We start from the raw sequence: 24,642 nt of genomic DNA, 5'->3' as shown, positions 1-24,642 counted from the left end.
CCCCACACTTGCATTCGCGTATGCTTCTCCCTTTCCCTGGAATGCCCTGCCCATCATTCTCTCCCGGGCAAATTCTTCCTCCTCATTCAAGATCCTCTTTTCCTCCTCGTACTCACCCTACACTTCCAGCCGCAGTCAGATCCCTTCCCTCATAAAGCACTACATGTGCATCAATTTCAGCACCTGTTCCTTCATCATCACAATGACTAGTCCAGAGACTGCAAGTTCTGAGAGGATAGAGGGTCCTCACTTTCCCCAGAGCTTGTCAGGTGTAGTTCCTGGCAAAAAGCCGACCCTCAAAAACTTTTACTAAATATGAAATAAATAGTGGGTACAGAGGGATTATACCTGCTATAGTAGGCAGAATAATGGTTTCCCAGCTTCCCTAGTCCCATCCCCCTGCAAGATGTCCAACTTCTAACCCCTGGAACCTGCAACTGTATGAAGTTACGTGACAACAGGGAATTAATGCAGCAGATTAGTTAAGGTTGCTCATCAGATCCCAGCACTTTGGGAGGCCGAGGCGGGCGGATCACGAGGTCAAGAGATGGAGACCATCCTGGCCAACATGGTGAAACCCCGTCTCTACTAAAAATACAAAATAATTAATTGGGCGTGGTGGTGTGCGCCTGTAGTCCCAGCTACTTGGGAGGCTGAGGCAAGAGAATTGCTTGAACCCAGGAGGCGGAGGTTGCAGTGAGCCGAGGTCGCACCACTGCACTCCAGCCTGGCGCCTGGTGATGGAGTGAGACTCTCTCCAAAAAAAAAGGGCTGCTCATCAGTTGTCCTTAAAGTAGAGAGATTATCCTGGATTATCTGGGTAGGCCCAATGTCATCACAAGGGTCTGTAAATGTGGAGTTGGTAGGCAGAAGAGAGGGTGAGAGTAACGCAATGTGAGAAAGACTCATTCCAGCATTGCTGGTTTTGAAGAGGGGGAAAGGGAGCCAAGGAATATGGGGAGCCTCTAGAAGCTGGAAAGGGCATGGCAATGGGCCTTCCCTAGAGCCTCCAGAAAAGAACACAGTCCTGCCAACACCTCAATTTTAGCTCAGGGAGTCCCACTTTAGACACCTGATTTACAGAACTATAAGATAATAAATCTGTGTTGTTTTAAGCCACATTGTTACAGCAGCAATAAGAAACTAATACACCCACTAAGAGCCTCACTACCCATAACAGGTTTTTTTCAGGAGTCATAAACTTTTCCATAAAAAATTTTGAAAAGTCCAAAGGAATCCACTATACAGGCTAGACCCAGCTGCCCACCCCTACTTTTAGCTAGTCTAGTCTACAAGTGAGGGACAGTGCCTGGGGATGAGTGCCAGGAGCAAGCAAGCCCCACAGGGGCCCACAAGCACATAATTATTACACAAGAGGTTGCAGTTAGTCTAACAAATGTGATTGCAATTTCATATGCTCTGTAATGGCAAATTTCTAAGAAATGAAGTTATTAAAAAAGAGTGCAGCTGGTTCAGGATTAAATGGAATTCTTGATAAGAGGTGTGTTAAGAAATTACTGACTAACATCAGTATAATAACTCAGTACAATACTTAACAGGAATGCAATGTACGATATTTCAAATGCTAAAAATGGAAAAAATAAAAGAACATTTAAGATTTCTTTAGAAATGTGAGAGCTCTGAATTTTCTACTAATTTCTTAAAAAAAAAAAACATGACAAATCAACAACAAAGAAAAAAGTTCAACAGATCTTTGATTTATCTACATCGGCATACCCAAGTCTCCAAATAGCATTATAGAATATGATTATCTTTGTAGAGAATGATTTGACTGTTTAATCACATGACTACTGTTAACTTTATAAAGACTCTTGGGCAAGCTCTCATCTATTTACTATTAGGCTTAGTCCTATTTTTAAGAATAAACTGGCAGAGATACCATATTATGGTACATACAATTCTGATGTGCATGTTACATTTTCACATTTTTAGAGAGGTTAAGTAGTTGTATGCTTTGAATTTTTCTTTTTTGTAGATATGGGGTCTTGCTATGTTGCCCAGGCTGGTCTCAAACTCCTGGGCTCAAGTAATCCTCCCACCTTGGCCTTCCAAAGTACTAGGATTACAGGTATGAGTCACCATACCTGGTCTATGTTTTGGATTTTTAATGTTTCCACATATAGTGCTAATTTTGGAAGAGTCACTTAATATGATAAAGTAGGAATGAGTATTTACTCATTCTGGTGTAAAGTTTGATAGGGAAATCAGAGATAAAATAAAAGTACATTTTAAGGATCTAAAACTAGTGTCAATTTCTAACAGTTTTATCTCATGGAATGACCTGGGAAAAGGGCATAGGGAAAAAAGGGATCACTGGTAAAGTCTCCGTGGGACCAAGTAGGTGACAAGATGCAAGGGCTAAAACCAGGGAGTGCTTTGGAGGCTGAACCCCTGTTGTGAGGCACCTTGCATGCTTGGACAGCAGGAGGAACACACCATTTTCACTGCCCTGTGTCTTTGTGACTGCTCTTTCTCTTCCCTTATCCCAACCCCATTCCACCTTTCAGGCTCCACTTAAATGACACCTCCTCTATGCAGCCTTCCCTAACACCTCCCTCTGTATTTTATAGATAACTGTTTGCACTTTCGGCATTAGAAGTATTTATCTGTGATACCCACTAGACTTCAAGTCAGTTCCTTGAGGTTAACATCTCTGTCTTGTTCATTTTCGTATCTCCACTAGTGCCTAAATGTTGGAAAAAGAGTAACGGGGGGAAAAGGGAGGAGGAGAAAAAAAGGAGATGCAACAGAAAAGGCTTCAAGATCTGATATACCCTGATATACTAGTTGTATCAAAAAGGTATCAAATGTACCAGACAGACTGCACCCAGATGTCTGAGTGAATTTTTAAAAATGAAGAGAGACAAGCCAGTGGTTTGTGCAAATGAACGGTTCTCTTAGAAAAGTTAGTGAGGTGAGTTCAGAAGGTACAGCGTCACCAAGTAAAATCTACTAAGACTGGGCAACCTAACAGCTTCACAAGATCATCTGTCCTCACAAGTGAACAGTCTTCCATCAGACTGATGGTCTACCATGGAAAAGAGTTTTCATCAGTGAGCTATGGTTTGGTTATACCGCTGTATTAAATATGTCTCTACCAGACATGAAATGTAGTTTAAAACAAGAATTGAACTATAGACAAAAGAAAAAGGAAAGGAATGTAATATTTATTTAATGTCTCCTCTATACCAGTTACCGTAAATGAGTTATTTCACTTAACTCTGATAACATGTGGAAACAGATACTCTTAGTGGAAAGAAACCAATGCTTAAGACCAACCAAGCTGGAACTAGAACACTTGACCGTTATGCTGAACTAGCATAGGCTCCCTCAGTACTGTTAAATTAATAAATATGTTGCTGTTTTTTAGTTTTGTTTGATGTTAAAGTCATTTTAATGTTCATTGCTTATTGTTGTTTTTTCACTAAAGAATCTCCCATTTAATATTTAGTGATATTAAGGAATTATAATAAATTTCATTTAGGTGTAATAATGATATCATATATTAGGATTATGTTTTCATTAATTTAATTTATTTATTTAAGACAGACTCTTGCTCTGTTGCCCAGGCTGGAGTGCAGTGGCACGATCCTGGCTCACTGCAACCTCCGCCTCCCAGGTTCGAGTGATTCTTCTGCCTCAGCCTCTCGAGTAGCTGGGACAACAGGTGTGTGCCAGCATGGATGGCTAATTTTTATGTTTTCAGTAGAGACAGACTTTCACCATATTGGCCAGACTGGTCTCGAACTCCTGACCTCGTGATCTACCCACCTCAGCCTCCCAAAGTGCATGAGCCACTGCGCCCGGCCTATGTTTTTGTTTTTAGAATCCTTATCTTTTAGAGATAAACACCGAACAACTTACAAGTAAAAGTATACAATGCCCAGTATTTGCTTCAAAATAAGACAGGGGGAGGTAACAGATGAAACAGGATCAGTCCTGAGATGTTGATGACTGAAGATGAGTACATGCTTACATGCGGGGTTCTTTGTGCTAGTCTGTCTAATTTAGTATATATTTGAAAATTTCCATAATAACACGTTACTTTAAAAAATCTCAGGGCTGGGGTGGTGGCTCATGCCTGTAATCCCAGCACTCTGGGAGGCCAAGGCAGGTGAATCACCTGAGGTCAAGAGTTCGAGACCAGACTGGTCAACATGGTGAAACCCATCTCTACTAAAAATACAAATAAAAAATTAGCCAGGCATGGTGGCTCGTGCCTGTAATCCCAGCTACTCGGGAGGTTGAGGAAGGAGAATCGCTTGAACTTGGAAGGTGGAGGTTACGGTGAGCTGAGATCGTGCCACTGCATTCCAGCCTGGGCAACAGAGCAAGGATGCTCTCTCAAAAAAAAAAAGAACAAACAAAAACTCTCACGTAGTATTTTCTTCTTTTACCATTTTTAGTCATTTTGAAGTACAGATTTTCTGCTACCAAACTAGTAACAACCCTTACTTAACATCTAAATCCCAACAATCTCTGGCTACTTTATTTCTAAGTACTTGCAATCTATGCTTAAATTCCATTTAACAGGATCAGTATCACTTAAAAACAACAACAAAACTTTCACTGAGAGCTCACTCCCACTCAGGTGCAAGTCCAAAAGAACTGCCTGTGCTACTCATCCACTTCTCCCAGCAATGCCGAGGAAGCAGTGATACCATCATGTCGGCCCTACGGATGAGAAAACTGAGTCAGAGGGAGGATAAGGAATTTCCTCAGGGACATGTGGGTTGAAGTCTGGATCCAGCCCAGCCAGTCTAAGTACCAGTCTTGAGTTCTTAACTGCCAAATTTACAGAGTCCTGGCAAGTCACAATTACAGTTTTCCAGTACTATATTTGCAAGGAAGACACCTGGGAACTGAGAAAAAGCCTCTATGTGGGCAATATCAACATCAACCTATTCTTTTTGTACTACATCTCTATTCAACATGCAGTACACGCTTGATTTTACCAATCGAGATCGCTGCTTAGAAAGCACCTGCCACGTGTGTGCCAGGTAGTGCACAAACTGCTTGACGCGTGCTCTGTGGTTCCCACCCCTCCATAACAATCGTATGAATTAGACATTACCTCCTCCTGCCCCACCTAGTAAACATGGAAACAAACCTATGCAAGGTCACAAGGCTAATAAATGGAAGAACTGGCACTGATCACAGATCTGTATGATTCACAGTGTTCATATTATGTTTAGCTTAGCTAGGTCTGATTTTTTTTTTTCATAGAAATAAGCTGATCTTCATGAGAGTATTTGTGACAGTATTTGTATATGTTGATTTTTCAAAACATGAACTATACTGGATACAGAAAGATCTGCAAAAAAAAAAAAAAAATGTTTTCACGAATTGACATTTGTCTCCTCTGAAGTTGGCTGCTACTGTTCCTTGTGTTTTGTGACATGGGGGGCTTTGAATCGGCAAGGGATATTGAGAATAGGGATACTGAGAAGAAGATCCACAAATACAGCAAGAAAAAGAACGGTCAAAAAGACTGGCAGTACAATGGTGACCAGCTCATTTTGAGTATCGATCATCAAGCCACCTGAAAACATGGTTAAAACAAGTAATGAAAGCAACATCCAGGATTGTTCGCTTCCCGATTTGAGTTAATCTATATCCACTTTTTAGCTTATAAGAGGGTAAAGGGCAGAGGAGAAATTCTGGGCAAGAGACTCTGGGGTGGGGGGTTGGATGAATCAGGGCAGATAGAAGAAAGATGGGTAAGAAATCCAGAGAGTGGGTCGAGGTGCTGGGGTTCTACTCCCTGCTTTGCCGCTTAACTGTGAAGGGATCCTTACTCCCCACTGCCATGCATCGTGTGGACGGACTGCAGCTGGACCAATCTTCCTGGCCTATGTCCCCACCTTTACTCACTCTTCTTAGACAGAAGAGGAATGACTCACCTGTGTCATGATTTGGAGAAGGGGGAGTATGCTGCCCTGTCCTCTCCTCTTTTCAGATCAGCCAGCCAGCACTGAGGGTATATTCTGGCCCATGCAGCACTCGGATTGGGCCATAAATCTAAAGCCAGGTTCTCCACTTGGCTTTTTCTTGCCAACTCCTATATTTTTCTTTCAGGTAGTTCCACTGGACTGGGAAGAAAGGCATATATTTTATAAGCTCCACTAAACTTTTAACCTTTGCCAGCTGAAATTTTGAGCAAGTTGCTTAATCTCCCTGGGCTTCACTACAAAGGAAAGTGGGTAAAAACTATTTTTAAAAATAGGAGTAGCACAAGTTAATAGTCAATTTTTATTGAGTACTACATACTATACGGCAGGTACCAATCTAAATGCTATCCATCCTATTTGCTTCTCCTAACAATCCTTTAGGGTAGACACCATTATTAAACAATTTGGCAGAAAAGAAGACAATAAACTAAAACATTCTGTATAAATGATTTGAAATAAATGGAAGACTGTTCAGTGTGTCTCAAACCGAGTGCCTGTGTGCCTTCAGCTTCTGCAAGTCTACCCACAAAGATGACCCTGCTGTCCCATCTGAGTACAATTTAGTCGCTGAAGGTTGCGTTTACCAGACCTGTAGAAGGGAAGTAGTGAGCTCTAACTTGTTCAGGTGAAAGGCACTGTCTACGTAGCCATGGGCACAGAACTAACAGCCACAATCCAGTATCAGCTAGGCTCTGGCTCTTCACTAGGCTAATACTTAACCAAACAAGTTATTTAAACTCCATTCTAAAACTATAGGCATTCATCTGACTCATCCCCTTCTTTCTGCAAAGATAAATCTCATTTACTTTTAACTAGCTATATTTTAATGAGGCTAATTCCCCAAATCATCAAGACATTGAAATTCTCCACAAAACCCATCTACTATAAAAGCAAATTCATTATAAAATAGCAGTAGTGTGGTCCCTACATGAGATCATTTGACAGGTGAAAAAAAAGGCTCTCTTACCTTGCCTGTTCTTACATACATAAAGATTTTACTAGGAAAGACCAAACAAAGCAACACAGCATCCCAATAGGCGAACCTGTGAGAGCTGGTCCAACAAGTGGATCTACACAGTTGATATGGACTCCACACCAGGAACTACTAACATGGATGAAATTCCCATAAACATATTATCTAGTGGGGAAAAACGAGACAAAACAGAGGTTGCCCAAAGCATGTATGGTGTGATCCATTTACATAAAACATATGAAATGCATACCTAAAGCTGTACACATACACAGAGGGGAATCGAAAAGACTGCTCATCAAAGTATCAATGATTGTAGGTGGTAAGATTTGGAGACTGCTTTCTTCTTAATACTTTTGGACTTTAAAATTTTTCTGCAATTAGTATGTATAACCTTTATAATCAGATAAAACGTGATTAAACAATGAAGAAGGGTGAATCTTCCCACAAACTTCCTGACTAAAACTGTACATTACCTTCCCCCTCATCCCAGGATCAAGTCCACATCTTGATGCCCAAGCCCCGCCAGTGTCCTCCTCTCCGCTGCCGTCTCCAGATGCAAAGCACTCCTCGCCTCCCAATCCGGCCTTCTGACTCACTCCTACACATGAGGCGTTACCTCTCCTAAAGGCTTACCTGCTATCTCCAGACCAGGATAAGGATCCATCTGGCAAATATATCCCTCGCAGAGATGTCACCATCTTGTTTTGAGTTTTTGTTTTCGTGTCTCTCTGACATAAGCTGATCAGGCATCTGCCTAGCCCAAAGTGGCTCCTCAATAATTATTTAATGCTCCATATTGAATTTCCTTTTTAAAAAAACTTTTTGAATTGATTTTCTATCCCCTTCAAGAATCAGTAATAGGGTACAATCAACTCCAAACATCCTAAAGCAGATACACACTTCGCATTATCCACTAGATGGCAACACAAGTATTAGAGCAGCAGTAATAATGGGACCTCTCTCAAAAATAACACAATTTTTCCCAAGGACTTTAAACATTTCTCTGATTCTTTCTTTTGATCTGGAATCAAAGGATTAATAAAGGTTCACCATTCTGTGCAGGATGAAGCTGCAATGACATTGTTTTTAAACACACATGTGCACCGTGGATGACTTGAGTCCAGGAATATTCTGAAATACTGCATTCTAGGCAGATTCCACACAAAGGGAGCTCCGGGAGCGTGGCTGCCAGCTGCCATCCCAGGCGGCAGGCCCAGCTTTGTTTTTATGTGTCACCACAGAACAGCCTTGCTAGCTGTTCCTTCGTGGGTGTTTTGTGAATTGCCCAAAGCACGACACACTGTAAAACAAAAACCCTGGTACAAAATGGTGGGATTCTTCTCAAAGAACGACTGCCTTCTGACTGTGGGGAGGGTTCAAAGCAGTCGACAAGTGTCCTTTGCTGATCACAGCAGTGGTTTGACTTGCAACCCCCTTACCCTTCCAGGATGATAGAAATTCTGTTCTGCTGGCGCTTGTAACACTTCCAACAAAGACCTGATTGATTATGGAACACTAAATACTGATTTGCATAATTTGCCTCTGCAAGAAACAAGCATTGTTCAAGATTAAAGAGACTCCAGTAGGTCCCTCTGGCATATTGTAAAAAGTTCCCTATAACACAAAATCACTATTTTTTTTTCATTCAATCAGTGGACACAGCTTGCTGTTCAGTTAGTATGCAGCCAAAGGCACAGCCAGAAAAACCACTGCTGTATAATGTTTGCCAACTACTGATAAGTTAAAGTGATTTTTCACAAGGATCATGTTCCCAAGTTTAATTTGGAGCCCACTGACTAAATTCCAAGTCTAACTCCTTTCAGTCTTAATTGAAAAATGCATCAATACCAATTACTAAGTCTGAGCTAAAAGTTCAGAACTAACACATCTCTGGAACATGTTGACCGGCTGAAGTCACAGTGGGGACTGTCTGAGTCCTGTCCCTGTGCAAGAGAAGCTCCCCAGTGACCAGTCACCCACAAAAGAGGCTAGCACAGCCACAGACATTCCACTGTGCTCTGGGCCACAGCAGCGAGTTTGCTGAGGGCCTACATAAAGGAATTGTTCATTTCTTGGTTTCTTCTTTTCCTTTTCTTTCTTTATTTTTTTTTGAGATGGAGTCTCACTCTGTCACCCAGGCTGGAGTGCAGTGGTAAGATCTCAGCTCCCTGCAATCTCTGCCTCCTGGGTTCAAGCGATTCTCCTGCCTCAGTCTCCCAAATAGCTGGGATTACAGGCCTACGCACCACACCTGGCTAATTTTTGTATTTTTAATAGAGATGGGGTTTCACCATGTTGGTCGGGCTGGTCTCGAACTCCCAACCTCGTGATCTGCCCGCCTCGGCCTCCCAAAGTGCTGGGACTGTAGGCGTGAGCCACCACGCCTGGCCGGTCTCCTCCCTTCAGCAGTTGTTGCGTAAGCACCTCCTATGAGCTAGGCCTATCTCCTATCACTTTCCCCTAATTCCAATTGAGGGGGACACTCTTCACCAGGCCTTGCCAAACTAGGATGGCTCTCCTCCCTGCTCCTTCCCTCTCTGTTCCTTGTCCCCTCCTGAAGCACTAGCCTCCCTCGGGGTCCAGAACATCACTGTCTCCAGGTTCTCTCCTAAAACCATGACTCCTTTTCTTCACCTTCATTCATTCCCTCTCTGCCTTTGTTAATCTCTGAAACTTCTTGTAAGTTCAGCCCTTGGCTCTTTTTTCACATGTGCTTGCTAAGCTCACTCATTCCAATCCTTAGATTTACTATCTACATAAATTGTCCACCCAGCCCCTGCCTCCCTCCTGTGTTTAAATTGAGTGCATTCAACTATCTTTTAGACACTGCCACTGTGTGTCTGATGCCTCAAAAGCAACATGTCCGAACGGTGTCCGAACGGTATCCTCATGCAGCCAATCACACCCTCTGGCTTACTCCAAGTCCCTCCTGTTCTGATGATCCCAAGAGAAAGTCTTCATCCTCTCTGGATTACAGTTAGAACATCTTGGCCATTTTAGACTCTTCTCTCTTTTTCACCTCACAAATGAAATTGGTCAGCCAGTTCCATCCACTCACCGTGTGAAACATTGGCTAAAGGAGCCGGCCCCACCCAGACCAGCTTCTGTTCCTGCACTTTCTGCAACCACCTGCTGGCCAGACCACAGAGCCTTTCCTTAAACAAGGCTCCTCTTTTCTGCCCTGCACTCTGGCACCTGCTTCTCTCTGTCCAGAATATCTTCATTCTTATCAGGCAACCTCTACTCAAAATCGTGGACCCAAGGAAGCTTTAAAATAGGGTATTCTGGGTTCACTTTCCACCTTCCTTGAGGCAAGCTGTTAAGTGATAAATGTTAGCTGAATATATCAAGTTCTTTAATCCATCAGTCTGGAAATCTTATCAGAAGAAATACATAAGGCCATTTTAACCTAGAAAAAGTATAATCAGTAGCTAAATAAATTAGTCTGGATTTTAGCTGAGAACCAATACTAACCTTATGGGACTGCAGCTTCCAGAATTCAGCGTATGTTTTTTTAAGAGAAAGGAGGAGAGAAAACATGTGCACCAAAAAGGAGACTGACTTTTCTAATTCCAGTCTTCTAACTTCATAGAGTGTCAAGTAACAGACAATGTGGCTGGTTAACGGGGGGACAAGGGTGGTTAACACTAGCTAGGGGGATTTAGCAGTCTAATTTCTCATCTTAGCAACTAACTTTCTAACAACCTGGAATGTACTGCTTCCTTTCTAATATTAAGCCCCATCATCTTTAAGGAAATCCAGAAATTAAAAAAATAAAAACCTAGAATCTTAATGTTGATAACACTAAGAACTCATGATTTAATTTGAAAAGTTGAGTGGCACCATACAGTGCTTAAGTTACCCATTAAACTCAACGCAACTTCCATCGTAAAAGAGTTCTAGGACTCTTATACCCAAAGAAAAAAACAAATGCTTATTATGTACTCAACTCTTCCACTTCACTCCTTCCAGCCCCATCTTACTAACTTCAATCTAATTCAACATCTTTATTCCCATTCTTCTAGTTCCCCAAACTATAATTATTTGGCATTACTGAACACATTCTCAAAGCTCTGTCCACTCCCAGTTTATTTGACCTTACTCTTTGCCTAGCACGTGCTAGATGATGCACAAAGCAGCGACCACCTCCCTGCTTGGATTCTCAAGACTATCAAGGGTCCAGAAGACACCTGCTTTGCTGGAAGAGCAGCATTATAGGGCACCCCCTGCCTCTCCCTGGCCGTTCATTTCACCTCAGACAATACAAAGCTCTTTCTTACTCTGAATCGAGGTCAGCTACTATGATCCACCCCACCTGAGTCTTCTCTCTTCTCCAAGCTAATCATTCCCAGTCTTCTCAGGAATTTTTAATGTGAAATACATCTGTGGCTTCTGGCCATACTTACTACCTCTGAATACAGTTCAAGGGCCTCTCAAATAAAATGCGGTTTCCAGAATGGAATCAATACTCTCGGTGTCAGCAGGAAGTGCAGAGGAAAACAGAACCACTGCCTCCCTTATTCCAGACTCTAGGCTTCTAGTGATGCCACTTAAGGGCATGCTCACTTTCATGTCACTGAGTCGAGCTGACTTTACATCGACTGAAATGACTTTTTCCATGAGTGCTGCTGATAAACTAGGTCTTCATTACATGCACATTTTTCCTGGCCTCCTGTCATTTGCAATTCTGATCATTATGCCATTAAAGACATCTATAATTTTAAATCATCATTCAAAAAACAGGATGAAAATGGGATTAAAAAAGTAGCACAGAACCGCAGACCCGTCCCTGTAGACAGCCAGCTCAACTAGTCACAAATGCCATAGGGTCTATTTTAAAAAGATTTCCTCCACAAAAACATCATGGAGAGGCTTTGCTAACTACTGCCATCTAGAAACAAATATTCTCCTCCCCTACCTGCCTAACAACCCAATCCAAAACTACACAATAGGCTGGGAGGACATGGTTCAGGCTTCTGAATCTTTGCCGATTAATAATCACTACTTTCTTTTCTGTGTGCTTGGAAAAGTTTCTTTCATTTGTTCACTTGACAAATATGTAAGACCCAGCGTGGGCCAGGCACATTAAAGAAGGAGGTAATAAATGAGAGAGGAAGGGAGGAGGGAGAACAGAATAAGAAGTTCCAACCCAAGGATCCAACACAACTTCGCACTGCTTTGCATTTCAGTCCAAACCCCATCTGGTCTGGAGGCTGTGTGTGGAGAGGGTGCATGCATGCTGCGTTCTTCCAAGTCTCCATACTGCAAAGGATGAAACCAGGTCAAACAGACCTGGATTCAGATCCCAGCTCTGCCACTTACTAGTAACATGACCTTGTGTCAATTACTTAACCTCAGCCTTCATCTCTGAGGTATAAACTCGAGACAATAATAACACTGAAGGTGACTACAAGTCACTGATGAAAATGTCTGTAAAGAGTCTGACACTGTGTCTGGCACACAGTAGGCGCTCAATCACTCTAAGTTTCTTCTTCATTTCATCACTATTTCAGTCTCACTCATAGGGCAAGGTGAACTTTAGTGCATAAGGTGAAAAGCATACACTATTCAAATGACAATTTTAAAAGGCCACAAGGCCACACTGGACTTCAACACACTCTTGCAATAATTTCAAAGCAGCCAGTCTCCCCACCCCAGTGTTGGAGAAGACTGCTATTTCTTCAGTTGCATATCAGAGGAAGTGGCTGGTTTGAGTTTGGGAGACATGACAGCAGTGAAAATGCTAGACTCGCAGACAGTAAGCAAGATACTCTTACTAGAAGAGGCCCTAGGGAACAAAACCAATGAAGGGAACAGCAGATTGGCAAGCCCCATCTCATCTTCACCCCAGAGCTCACACACGCTGGGTGGACGGCAGGCACTGTTGAAACAGGCGTTTCTTTTCTGCCAAGCACACATAGTTCACTCCTACCATTAGGCTTCTATGAGATGCACCTACAGTGTGCAGCCTGTCCCTGCCCTGCCCGCCATGCGCTCTCCTCCATATCTTTTCTCCTGCTCCCAAAGCTTTCCTTTTTCTCGACGCTGGTATTTTCCCGCACAGAACAACCTTCTGACTCACCATACACTTTTTCTGGGATCACTGCTTATACTGCAATTCCTTGAGCAGCCTATATCCCCTTTGCTCTCTTAGAAGCACGAGTGGTAGATGGTCAGCACACAGGCAGAAAGCAGGGACGGCGCCTCTAGGCACATGGTAATTCCCACCTTGTTCTCTGACCTTGGAGTCACTGGGTGATGCGCGATTCTTCACCTGTGTGTTTCAAAGATCAGACGGAAAGATCCCCCAAATCCTTTCCAGCTCAGAAATTATAAGATTTTGGGTGTCCAATCAATCTGAAAGCTCCTACCACCAACCCTGTCACTTTCCTTCTACTTTTATGCTTTCCAAAGCTCCCAAAAATCATTCTATGGCTCCAGGTACATTTGGGATTCTCAGTTACTGGGGTTATCTGACTTAGGGCAATTCAGCTGCAGAACTTTGGAAGTCTGGTAATAAGAAATTAGAAATATCATTCACATGTCAATAAGATAGAGTTAAAACAGGCAATAAAAGAATTACCTTGACAATTCATAACAGGCATCTAATGTGGGATAAATTATAAACGTTTTTCAGGGAATATAAACAAAAATGATCACAGCAAACACTTCTATAGTATTTACTATATGCCAAGAAGAATTTTAAGGGATTTTTACAGATTATTGCATTTAATCCTCATTATAAACTTAGGAGGCAGGTACCTTTATCATTCTTCTTTTACAGAGGAGAGAGGGGCCAAGTTAACTGGCTTGAGGACTCACTAGAAATATCAGAGCCATATTTGAAATTAGAGAGATCTACTTCATAGCCTGTATTCTTAACTTTTCCTTGCTCTTAAAATTCTTCAGAACCTCGACAAGAGGAAAACACATTCTACTCACATTTGAGTTCCCCAAAATATCAACTCTATCCTTAAAACTATTTATATATCTTCAAAAACAAATAATGTAAAATTCATATTTGAGTTTCACTTTCTAAGAGGGGACTGTAAATTAAATTTCTCCAGTGGCCTTACACAGAGTCACCAACACTTAAAATATAGTCCTTGACCTTTTTAGGGGCACAGATGCCTTTGAGACCCTGACAAAAGCTATGAATCTGATCTCTTCTCTAAAAGAAATGAACATATACACAAAAACAAAAAACTTTCTGCCTGTCAATTTGCGCTTTAGGGGCTGGTTGGTTCATGGAGCTCAGGTTAAGTGCCTCTGATTGTAAACACTGTTACACACACACACACACACACACACACACACACACGGGTACACCCTTTCTGTAAACATCATCTGCATAAGGAAGAACTTTCCAGCTCAACGCCCGCAGACATCTGCTGGCCATCAGTGGGGGTTTGTCTGCATGGTCACAGTAACCAGTCCTACTAAACAGGAGTCTGGGCCTGCAGGTGGTGGGGAAAGACTGAATGCACCATGAGAACCACCTACACGTCTGCCTTACAACAGGTAGAAAAGGGGAGAGATGGAAAGAACTTCCAAATCAGCATCACAATAAATCATACTGAACATTCAGTGTTTCCTATGTGTTGGGCACTGTGCTAAACCCATCGTACAGATGATCTAATTGAATCCTCACCAAAAATGAGAAAATAGATGAGGACACTTGCCCAAGGGCATACACCTGGCAAGTTGAAAAGCCAGGATCCCCACTCTGGAACAGACTCCAAGCCTGTGCTCTTAAATTCTTCACTCTATGCCTCCAAATGCGGGCTCTCCGAGGATAAAACTCAGTGAAGAACCAAACCGAAGAGGTGTTATCTGCAGCCTTCTGTCGCCTCCCACATGCCAAACCCATTAAAACAAACCCATCAATTTTATTTAGCAGTTCCTTCAAATGCATTTGCTAAATGTCAGAAAATGTTAAGCAAACAAATGCATTTATACTCCATCATAGTACATTCCACATCCCAGGAATATGTTCACTCCTTTTCGTGTTGAAGAATTTTAAAACTTTAAAAAGAACTATGTCTTGTTCACTTTAGATTCCCAAACCCTGGCATAGTTCCTAACTCAACAAATGTCTAGGAACATTCAACAAATGAATGAGTGATACATTTGATCAAGAATTTGGCATTCTAAAATAAATATAAAGGAATGGCTATACGTAAAATTGGTGGTCATGATATGTTAAAAGTTTTTTTTAATGTGGAATTGTTTCATCTAATTTTTGCAAATATTTTAGTATACTCAAAGGCACATAGTCTCTATAACAAGCAGGCAACAATTTATGACCTACGGTTTATAATCAGCAGCAACTCCTCTTGTGAGGTGAACAGATTAGCAGCATACTATCAAGTTTGTGGTAACAAACAGGTTCTACCCAAAGCCATCTCTTACTACTGAGGTTGAACATATGCACTCAGAAACATAAAATCCACAAAGACTAAATACTGCCCTACTGACATGTAAAAACAAACAAACATTTTGTTTGAATTATAATATCTGCTTACAAGGAGAAAATGTGGAGATGGCAAGGAGCAACATATACACCTACAGAAGAGCGAAAACTACAAAGAAAACTGACATATCACAACTGTTCCCAATCTCATTCTCCTGGGCTCCTAGCACTAGTTAAAAATATGTGCTTGGGAAGAAGATTAAAAATCACTTATTTGCAAGACAAGAAGAGCAAGAGTTCCATCAAAGTAGATGAAATCTCCTACCCAGCCCAGCAAGTATGGGTCCCATCCACTAGGTGGTGCTCTCCACCACACTGTTCCTCAGTGAGCAGTACAGTACATCAAAATGACAACAGCCTGGTTTTAAGATGATTTGTCTCTTGAGGATATACATTTGGTTTAAGTTTCCACTGCAAAGTTAAAGTTCTTAAGATAGGTCATGCAGATCAATTGCTCCTGTAATCTGAAACTCAAAAGAGCAAGTAATATCCAAACAAGGGGAGGAGGTAGTCTTCGGCTTATAAGGGTCTCTAAGAGCCAGGAGACAGTCAGCCTGGCTACCTCTAATCTCGTCATCAAAACTGTTACCTTGTTCAGTTTCTGCTTCACATCAGCAAAGAGAATTGCCAAAGCAACTGTGAGTAGTCCATAGCAAGAACATACGTTCAACATCCACTCTGCTTGATAGATGTCAATAATTTACTCTCAACTTCTTTGTTGACAGTCAAACCCCAAAAGTAGAAATGTTTTTGCTTTATTCAAACTTATTTTTTTCTCTTTCAGCAAAAACAAAAGCAAAGGAATGAATATTCATTTTATCTTGAAGCTCTGAGAAAGAGAGTTTGGTAACGGGATATATGGCCTTGCCTCCAGTCATCTTTCAACAGAGTGAATGGGAATAAAATGCAGAGTATGCTGGCCTTGACCAATAATACAAATGCCCAAATTCTGAGCGAAATCCAGGATCTTGCTTCATCGTTCCCTGTCTTCCAAAAAATATAAATTCCTTTTTTTCCTTTTTCCCATAATGAGGGAACTCATTATGATCGTCTTTGGAGTAAACAAGACAAGAAACTCAAAGCACTTCAATACACATGCAAAAGAAATTTTTTTTTTGTAGAGACGAGGTCTTGCCATGTTTCCCAGGCTGGTCTCCGACTCCTGGGCTCCAGCAATCCGCCTGCCTCAGCCTCCCAAAGTGCTAGGATTACAGGCAAGAGCCACCACGCCCGGCCAGAAAATATTGTTTCAAGAAATAAGTTACAGAAGTTCTAACAGCTTTGTTTGAAAAAAAATGAAAAGGTAAAACTTAGTGGTTTCTAGAATTTAAAGAAACTGCAAATTGCCAACTGCTTAGTTTTACAAAATGACGGCTCATCCGCTAAAAATGGATTGTTACTTAAGTGTTCAAAATAACATAATCACTCTATAACATTTGCTAGAAAAAAAAATGTGTGAAAACATAGAATAATAACAGTTAGGTCCTGAGCAGTATATTAAAGATCTTGATTTTGAGACTCAAATTATATTTTTTCATTCTACATGAGTTCTTTCCTTGGACAAAAAATTTAAAGTCCTATATCTGAATCAGTACAGTGTGAAAGCTTTAAATGTAAAATTAATATATGCAATTTAAGTCCCCTTTAACAGTTTTCCAGACAATTAATTAGGCAAAGCATTTGAAACAACAGACATTAAAAAAAATTTTCAGTATTATCATTGCAATGAATTTCACTCAAAATTACATATCAATTTGTAAGTAATAAATTTATAATAAAAAGTAACACTAACTGCCCTCCTCCAAATACCTTTTAAGAGATACGCATAGTCATGTACCGAAAAAAGGAAAGTAAAACTTCACAATGTTCAAGAAATCTTTTGAAAGCTCTGTAGCATTAGTCAATATCTGAACAAATATTAGCATGACCGCTATTTCAAAAAGGCACATATGTAACAACAGCCAAACGGGTACCTTCCTACACTTACACTATTACTCTAGTAGAACAGACAAATCTCCCTAAGAATTGGAGTATAAGCAACTAAACACAAAATGCTGATTTGCAATTGTGAGGTCAATCTTATAACAATGAGATTTAAAACAAATTTCAGATTAAGGTTTTAAATTTTCATTTTTATTCTTTCTCTATACTGTGGTATATTTCAATAATTAAACAAACTAAAATATTTTCCCTTCTATTTTTTTCTCCAAAAGATTCTCTACAGATGCTTATTTTGTAAAATGCAACTTAAAATTTATTGAAAACTAAGAATTTCATTTTTTACATGGAATCTATAAATACATGCATAATTTCTGTGCCCATAATTGGAAAAGGGCATTTTGGAGACTCTTACAACAATCACTAAGGAAGCTCTTAAAAACAAAACACTTCATCCATGTTCATGTTGACGAATTCACAGTTAACCTTTATTTTAAATTACAGTCAAAGTCTTTGTTTCAAATCCATGTAAATCACGGTTCTTTGCTCTGCAAATACGTTTTGAGAGAAAACATTATTAAATGTTACATCTGACTTTAATAGTTTCTCATTTGCTTTTGCATGTTTATTATCAAACTCTAATCATGCCATTTCCAAACTTATTTATACTTTCACACAAACTTCCAAAGTTTTCCCAACTTAAATAAAAACCCACAAAAACTGTAGGAAATGTTTTGCTTGAAAGATAAAAGCAAAGTGGTCCAAATGCACATTTGTAATAATCAGTGTTTACTTTTGTTGTTCAAACATTCAGCTTATTGTACTTTCGATATGCGCATTCAACTTAATTTTCTTGTCTCTTAAAAAAAAAAGAGGGAAAGTGTTTTCTTTATCCATTTTGCTCTCAAAATATAAACTCATTTAATGCAAAGCATTTCCAGATCAGGCATGTTTTAAACTACAAGTACATCTAGCCTCAACAGCATTCATCCATATTATATACAAAATGCCATTTCTTTCAAAACTTCAGTCTGAACATTTTATAAATCTAATTTCACTTTTCTAATAACATGAGGATGTTTTACTATATAAGGCTCAATTAAAGTTTTAGTAAATAAAAACAACAAAAGAAATGAGTTCTATACCATAATACTAATGTAGGAAAAAGGATATATATTAATTTCATTTACTGAAAACACTGAGGGTTTTTTCCTTGAAGTGTCTGTACTACAGATTTTACACTACATTTATTAAAATATGACAAACCTTTAACCTGGGAACAATTTACCAGTTAACATTATCTACCGAAAGAGGAAGTATACTTTGGTTAAGTAAAACACTCGAAACTATTGATGCTGCCGTTTTTCAAAGCTGCTAAGAAAATGGCTATGTACTTTAAAAAACAGTCTAAAGGGTGTCTTGTGATACAGTTGATCACAAGCCCAGTGATGCCATCTAATTCTAAAGACTAAAATGTGCCTCTCAAAGGGATCTAACACATCCACAGTGTAATTTAAGTTAAAGGTAATGAAACTAAGAAGTAAGATTTCCTAATAGAATGAGCATATTTTAAAGTTTTTATGATTGACAAGACTTTTTTTTTTAGCCATTAAAATAGTAAAAGTATCCTGACAAGAGATTCTGGTTTTGAAGTATGGCACACCCGGGTAACCCAGCCATGAATCCCAGTTCATTTTTTAAAATGAGGTCTATTTCCTGTAATTTTAGATATTTTAGAGTACAATTATTTTACATTTTTATGATGCCTTTGGGGTATCATTACAAATATTTTTATGTGTTTAAACTCAGGAAAGCAAAATTAAGTAATAGCTTCTCTTAAAGGGAGCTGTCAACTCTCTCCTGAACAAAAATCTTTGTTTTAAAGCAATCTAGAGATTTATATCCCTAGTAACCATAGAAATTAATCTTAAGCTTTAGAAAAAGTTGCATAAAATGCTTTTTATTTAATTAAAATCAGAGCTCGTTCTTAGAAATAAGAACCTTCTTTTGAACAGAAAGAATTTTCCACAGAGTATAAGTGTTTTAACTCAAGGTGGTACTCTTTGTGATAAATTAATCACACACATTTAATTGACTTTTGAATTGTGTGCATAGAAAGTTAAGCACTTTGTTGGAAAGGATTCGCTCAGGGCCTATTCCACTGAAAACTTTTCGTAAGAAAAGAAAGTGAAACACACAGGATTCAAACAGTGTTTATAGATTATCTAAGAGTGAGCAAGAAAAAGAAAAGCATTTCATAGTAACAATTAGGAGAATCACTCATAGGGGAAGTCACTTTGTTTTTATTAGGAAACTGAAAATATTTTCCACCGTACCTTAGTATAATGATCCATCAACACATCACGAATCAAATTTCATTTTGTGATGACTATCACTTTCTATTTCACATGCATTAAAAAAAAGACATGTTCTGAATTCTGCTTATCACCATATGACTAAGAAGTTTATTGCAGATTTAGAAACCATGCTCTGCTTAGCCACTCTCTTCCCAAGTAGTCTGAAAAAAATGTGTGCATTTAAGAAATGCTAATGACAAACTTCTCAAATATTTTTAAAATGTCAAAGTTTTCAAGGCTTATGAAATTCAGATTCTGGGGAAATCTGTGCACTTCCAAATTTAACTTACATAACTTTTAAAATTTGTGGCTTCAGATTTTTTCTACATAATAAATAATTTTAAAAGTTAGCCACATTCTGATACCCATTATTATATTTTTAAAAACTCACCTATTTGGGAAAAAAAAGTTGATCATGTCATAAAATATTAAATATCCATAAAGTACTCAGAAATTATACTGTAAATACCAAGTAAAGTCAAACTACAAATATTTCTGCTTTCAGACAATCAACGTCTTTGCAGAGGCCTGAAATAGGTGTTTCTCCACAAAAGTTTAGGCACCACTAAAAATGCTAAACATTATTATCATTTTCTCCAAGCAACCCCACTTTTTGGAAAAGGCACAGGCATTTTCCCCTCACACTGCCCATGGCTAATTTCCTAGTCCTACATCGAGAAAATTTACTAAGCACTTAACAGGAATCAAGATATTGTGGTACATGCAGTGAATTACAGAAAAAGACAGAAAGTGATTAGGAATTGTAAATGGTAATAATAGGTAGTTTCCACTGTATTTAATTGACACCATGGCACGTTCACCTTGGTAGTTCTAAAAACGATTCCTCTATGATAAAAAAAATAAATAAATTGTTTAGACGGGAGAAACATTGATTCAAATGACGCATCTTCTTATCTACATTGCAGGCTACACACTTCCACAGCAAGTGGTCCTCAAAGTGAACAGTACATATTATGTATTAATAAATTTTCACTTTTCATTCAAACCATAATAATCAATGATACTAGAAATAAAAAAATCTATGCTAAAGCATCAATAAAAAATAACGTTAATAATGGTTTAAAAATAACCGCGAAGCATAATGCTGTTTCGAAGTTTTTCAATATGGTTAGAAAAACAAAATGTCAGTGCTCTAGTAGAAGTGTAGTTGGAATATCTTCATTCCCCTCTGTTTTTAACCTTATACGTGCAAGAAATTATGAAAGATACAACAGCCCCTTTTCATGGGAAAACAGAACTGGAAAGAGGTTTGTGGGCTTTCAAGCACACATGGTTTGAATGTCTTTAACTCTCTTCCCTCTCATCCAAGAAAAATGAACAAGGTAAATATATGTTATTTTTCAGTACCTCCATAAGCTCATATCCCATGGTGGTCTCCTTTAGGATTTTATCTCAAAGTCTTACGCTGGGGTCAGGTATGCTAGGCCTACAAAATTGTCTTGAGGATTACATAACATATACAAGAGCACGCTGAAGTGAGAGAAGACAAATGCAATGAAGTAAAAACTAATAATGATCACAGCACTAAGAAAGTACTTACTAACTCTCTATTTGTACATAGTATAGAATGAGTTTCTGTACAAAAACTAAACTTGGGCTCACAGTGTACCCTGGGTCAAGTCCCTTCTCCATGCTTCAATCTTTGCTGATAAAACGAAGAGACTGCAAGCCCTGATCCCTTAGGTCTATCCCAGCTCCCCAAATTCCATGGCTTCTTGCACTTGACTGAAGACTGGACAGTATACTCTCAAGTGATTTTCCATATCCAAGTCTTCCGGGTGCTGTGCTTCACTTACAAGGGAATGGATTTAGCATTCATTTCTGACTTACTACATTACAGAGAATATTCCATATTTCATTTAATCTTCACAAGAGTCCTCTAATATTATCACTTCTCCCATTTCACAGGTAAGAACACTGTGGCTCAGATATGTTAGAGTTGGTATTTAATCCTAGATCTGTCTTATTAACTACCCATGTTCTTCCCCTAATGCAAAAATAACAATATATTGAATCACATGCTGAGGAACTGACAATCAAGTGCCATGTTATGTGTAAAATGCTGTGCGCAGGTTTCACACAGGTAGGAAGCACCTCCCTGTCTCCATGGTGCCTGTCTTACAGAGCTAAACCATAAAGCTGTGTGTCCTTAATTGCAAAAGTCATTAGGAGCCCCACATATGCCAATAAATCAAGGAAAGGAGAGATTACAAAGATCTAGAAAATAGTGACAGAGAGACTTTTTACCTGAAAGCAGAAGAGGGAAGATCTGATTGGTCTCGTGTAGTGCCCTGTAAAAGTTATTGATCCCTTCCCCACCCCGTTCCATAAGGCCCTAGATAATTCTAATGTACAATCAGGGTTGAGAACCACTGATGTAGAAGCCATAAGAAAGTGACTGAGCATGGACTTTGGAATCAGACTGACTGGATCTAATACAGGTCGACATTCATGAACTATACAGCATTCCAAACTTACTCAACCTCTCTTTGCCTCAGTTTCCTCACTTGTAAAATGGGAAGCTAATAGTACATACCTCAGAGTATGTGTGAGGATGAAATGCAAAGGGCATACAAAAGTGCCTGGCATATATAAGTACTAAGCTAATACTGGAAGACCTCAAATGTCCATGAAGGAGTTCTGTAAGCCAACAGTGTTAAAATGTTCTCTTAGAAATGATGGAGACACAAGATGGCAGCTTTTCTTCTTTCTCTCTTTTTTAAGAGGCAAGGTCTTGCTCCATCACTCCTGCTGCTGTACTGTGACATGATACCTCACTGCAGCCTTGAGCTTCTAGGATCAAGCAACCCAACTCTCTCAGCCTCCCAAGGAGCTGGGACTACAGGCACGTGTACTTGGCTAATTTTTTTTTTTTTTTTTGGAGAGACAAGTTCTTGATATGTTGCCCAGGCTGGTCTCAAACTCCTGGCCTCTAGAGATTCTCCTGCCTCTGCTTGCTTTCTTTTATATTTAAATTGTGGCCAGGCCTGGTGGCTTCCACCTCTAATCCCAGCACTTTGGGAGGCCCGGGGGGCAGATCACAAGGTCAGGAGATAGAGACCATCCAGACTAACACAGTGAAAACCCGTCTCTACTAAAAACACAAAAAAATTAGCCAGGCATGGTGGCACACGCCTGTAGTCCCAGCTACTTGGGAGGATGAGGCAGGAGAATCGCTTGAACCTGGGAGGTGGAGGTTGCAGTGAGCTGAGACTGTGCCACTGCATTCCAGCCTGGGCAACAGAGCGAAACTCCGTCTCAAAAAAAAAAGTATATTTAAATGAAAAAAATATCTTATATTAGTCCGTCTCCAGTACCTTCCTCAGACCAACTTTTTAAACAGGAAAATTACCTAATAAAATTCATTTTTAGGCAAATGAATTTTGTTGAGTAATTTCGAACAAGTATTTTTATCCTACTGCAAAGAAATGGGACAAGTTAAAATGCAAAATAGAACAGCAGAGCAGTGGTACTATCTGTCCATATTCACAACACAGGCTCTAAAAATCATTCATGTTTGAAATATTAGGAAGGTAAATAAGAACATCTATGATTATCAGATAATGCAATTTTTTAATCCTATAGTTGAATTATATTTCCTTAAATAATGTACCTTCATTAAGACACATGTACGCTTTCCATATACACATTCAAAAATGAGATTTCTCTCTTTTTAAAAATTCTTTACATTTCCAAGAGAAAGGTAAAGCAAATAATGTAAGATCCTCCATTTAAAAATGAATAAACTGAGTGTCTGAGGGATTTGCCAAGGCTCCCAATAAGCGGGATGAACACTGATTTCTTAAATAGTAACCCCAGTAGGGAGGTAAGCAAGAAGCCTAACCTCAGTGGTGAGGTGAGTGAGAGGCAGCAGAATGAATCGGCACCCGAAAATTGTTGAGGCTCTCACAACCTGATAATCCCCTATCTCCACAAACAGTCCAGTGAGATCCTATGTCTTGGTTATGAGAACATCCTCGCAGCTGATCACTGTCTCCTACTGAACTACTGCAGCTAGCCCGCCATCAAGTCCTACAGCTTCTACATCTTTAAGGGCTCCGACATTCACCCCCTTTCGGCTTACTCCTTCAGCCTCACTCTTGGATTCCTCACGTATGTCCCTGCCTTTGCAGTCTCTACCCTTTCCAGTGCAACATCCACTCTCCCATACCACCCACTGAGCTTACCCAAGCCTTTGTGCTAAGGAGGAAAAGGCTGAGGCCTAAGATACTTGTGCTATTTTAAAATCAGGAACTTCTGCATGTCATTCTTAAGCCTTGGATGGTGATGTCCTATCCAACTGTGGGTAGAAAGGCTCATATCTTCTCTCTAATCCTTTCCATGCTAAACACCATGAGTTTTAGGAAAAAACTACCATTAGTCTTGTTATACTATGGTGTCATGCAGACTAAAATTTTGTAAGTCTTAAGCACTTAGGATGCAAGAAAGAACAGATGCCTCAAACAACTAGATGAAGTGTGTGGGAAGCAGCGACTTACATGCCCTTTCAAGGAGCTGGGGAGAACTCCTTGCTAAGGCCAGGACAAACTACCTGTATCTAAAGAAGACGTAAGTAGAGTACCTAGACAATGTCAGAATGGGCTTCTTCATGTTTTACGCAAAACTAACTCCACAAAACCAGCGTTTCAACCCGAGCAGTTTGTGAGGATGGCGGATCCGAATCTAGGCCCTGGATTGGCTGTTTAAGTGTACGGAGGGCACTGCCCAGGCTCTCCCTCAGGCTCCAGAGCCAGGGGTGAGGGGAAGACAAGATGACTCCCATATTCCCCAGTACAAGAAGGCCTCCTTGGTATGGGGTCAGGAGAACTTGACCTCCAACTTACTCTGAGGCTCAGGCTGAATTCTTGGGACTACCAGACAATACGCCGAGGAGGAGCACAGACTTCT

The 24,642-nt window shown here is 39.9% G+C and overlaps 1 protein-coding gene across 5 annotated transcripts in view; it reads right to left on the bottom strand.

Annotated features, from left to right (window-relative positions):
- The window catches only part of STX18 (syntaxin 18), a 117,880-nt gene that overhangs the window by 49,101 nt on the left and 44,137 nt on the right, over positions 1–24,642 (bottom strand). The window contains exon 1 of one of the 5 annotated variants that reach the window (XM_012467000.3): positions 5,925–6,046. The exons of the other annotated variants lie outside the window; for them this stretch is intronic. Within the exon in view, the coding sequence (XP_012322423.1) occupies positions 5,925–5,933 (9 nt within the window). The 5' untranslated portion in view covers positions 5,934–6,046. Of the gene's footprint in view, positions 1–5,924; positions 6,047–24,642 lie in introns of those variants that run through there. 5 annotated transcript variants of the gene reach the window in all.

The sequence above is a fragment of the Aotus nancymaae genome, unplaced genomic scaffold, assembly GCF_030222135.1.
Source record: "Aotus nancymaae isolate 86718 unplaced genomic scaffold, 86718_ANA_hifiasm-v0.15.2.pri h1tg000006l, whole genome shotgun sequence".
Classification (NCBI taxonomy): Eukaryota; Metazoa; Chordata; class Mammalia; order Primates; family Aotidae; genus Aotus; species Aotus nancymaae.
The sequence above is the reverse complement of the archived record's forward strand: the minus strand, read 5'-3'. Positions and strand labels throughout refer to the sequence as shown.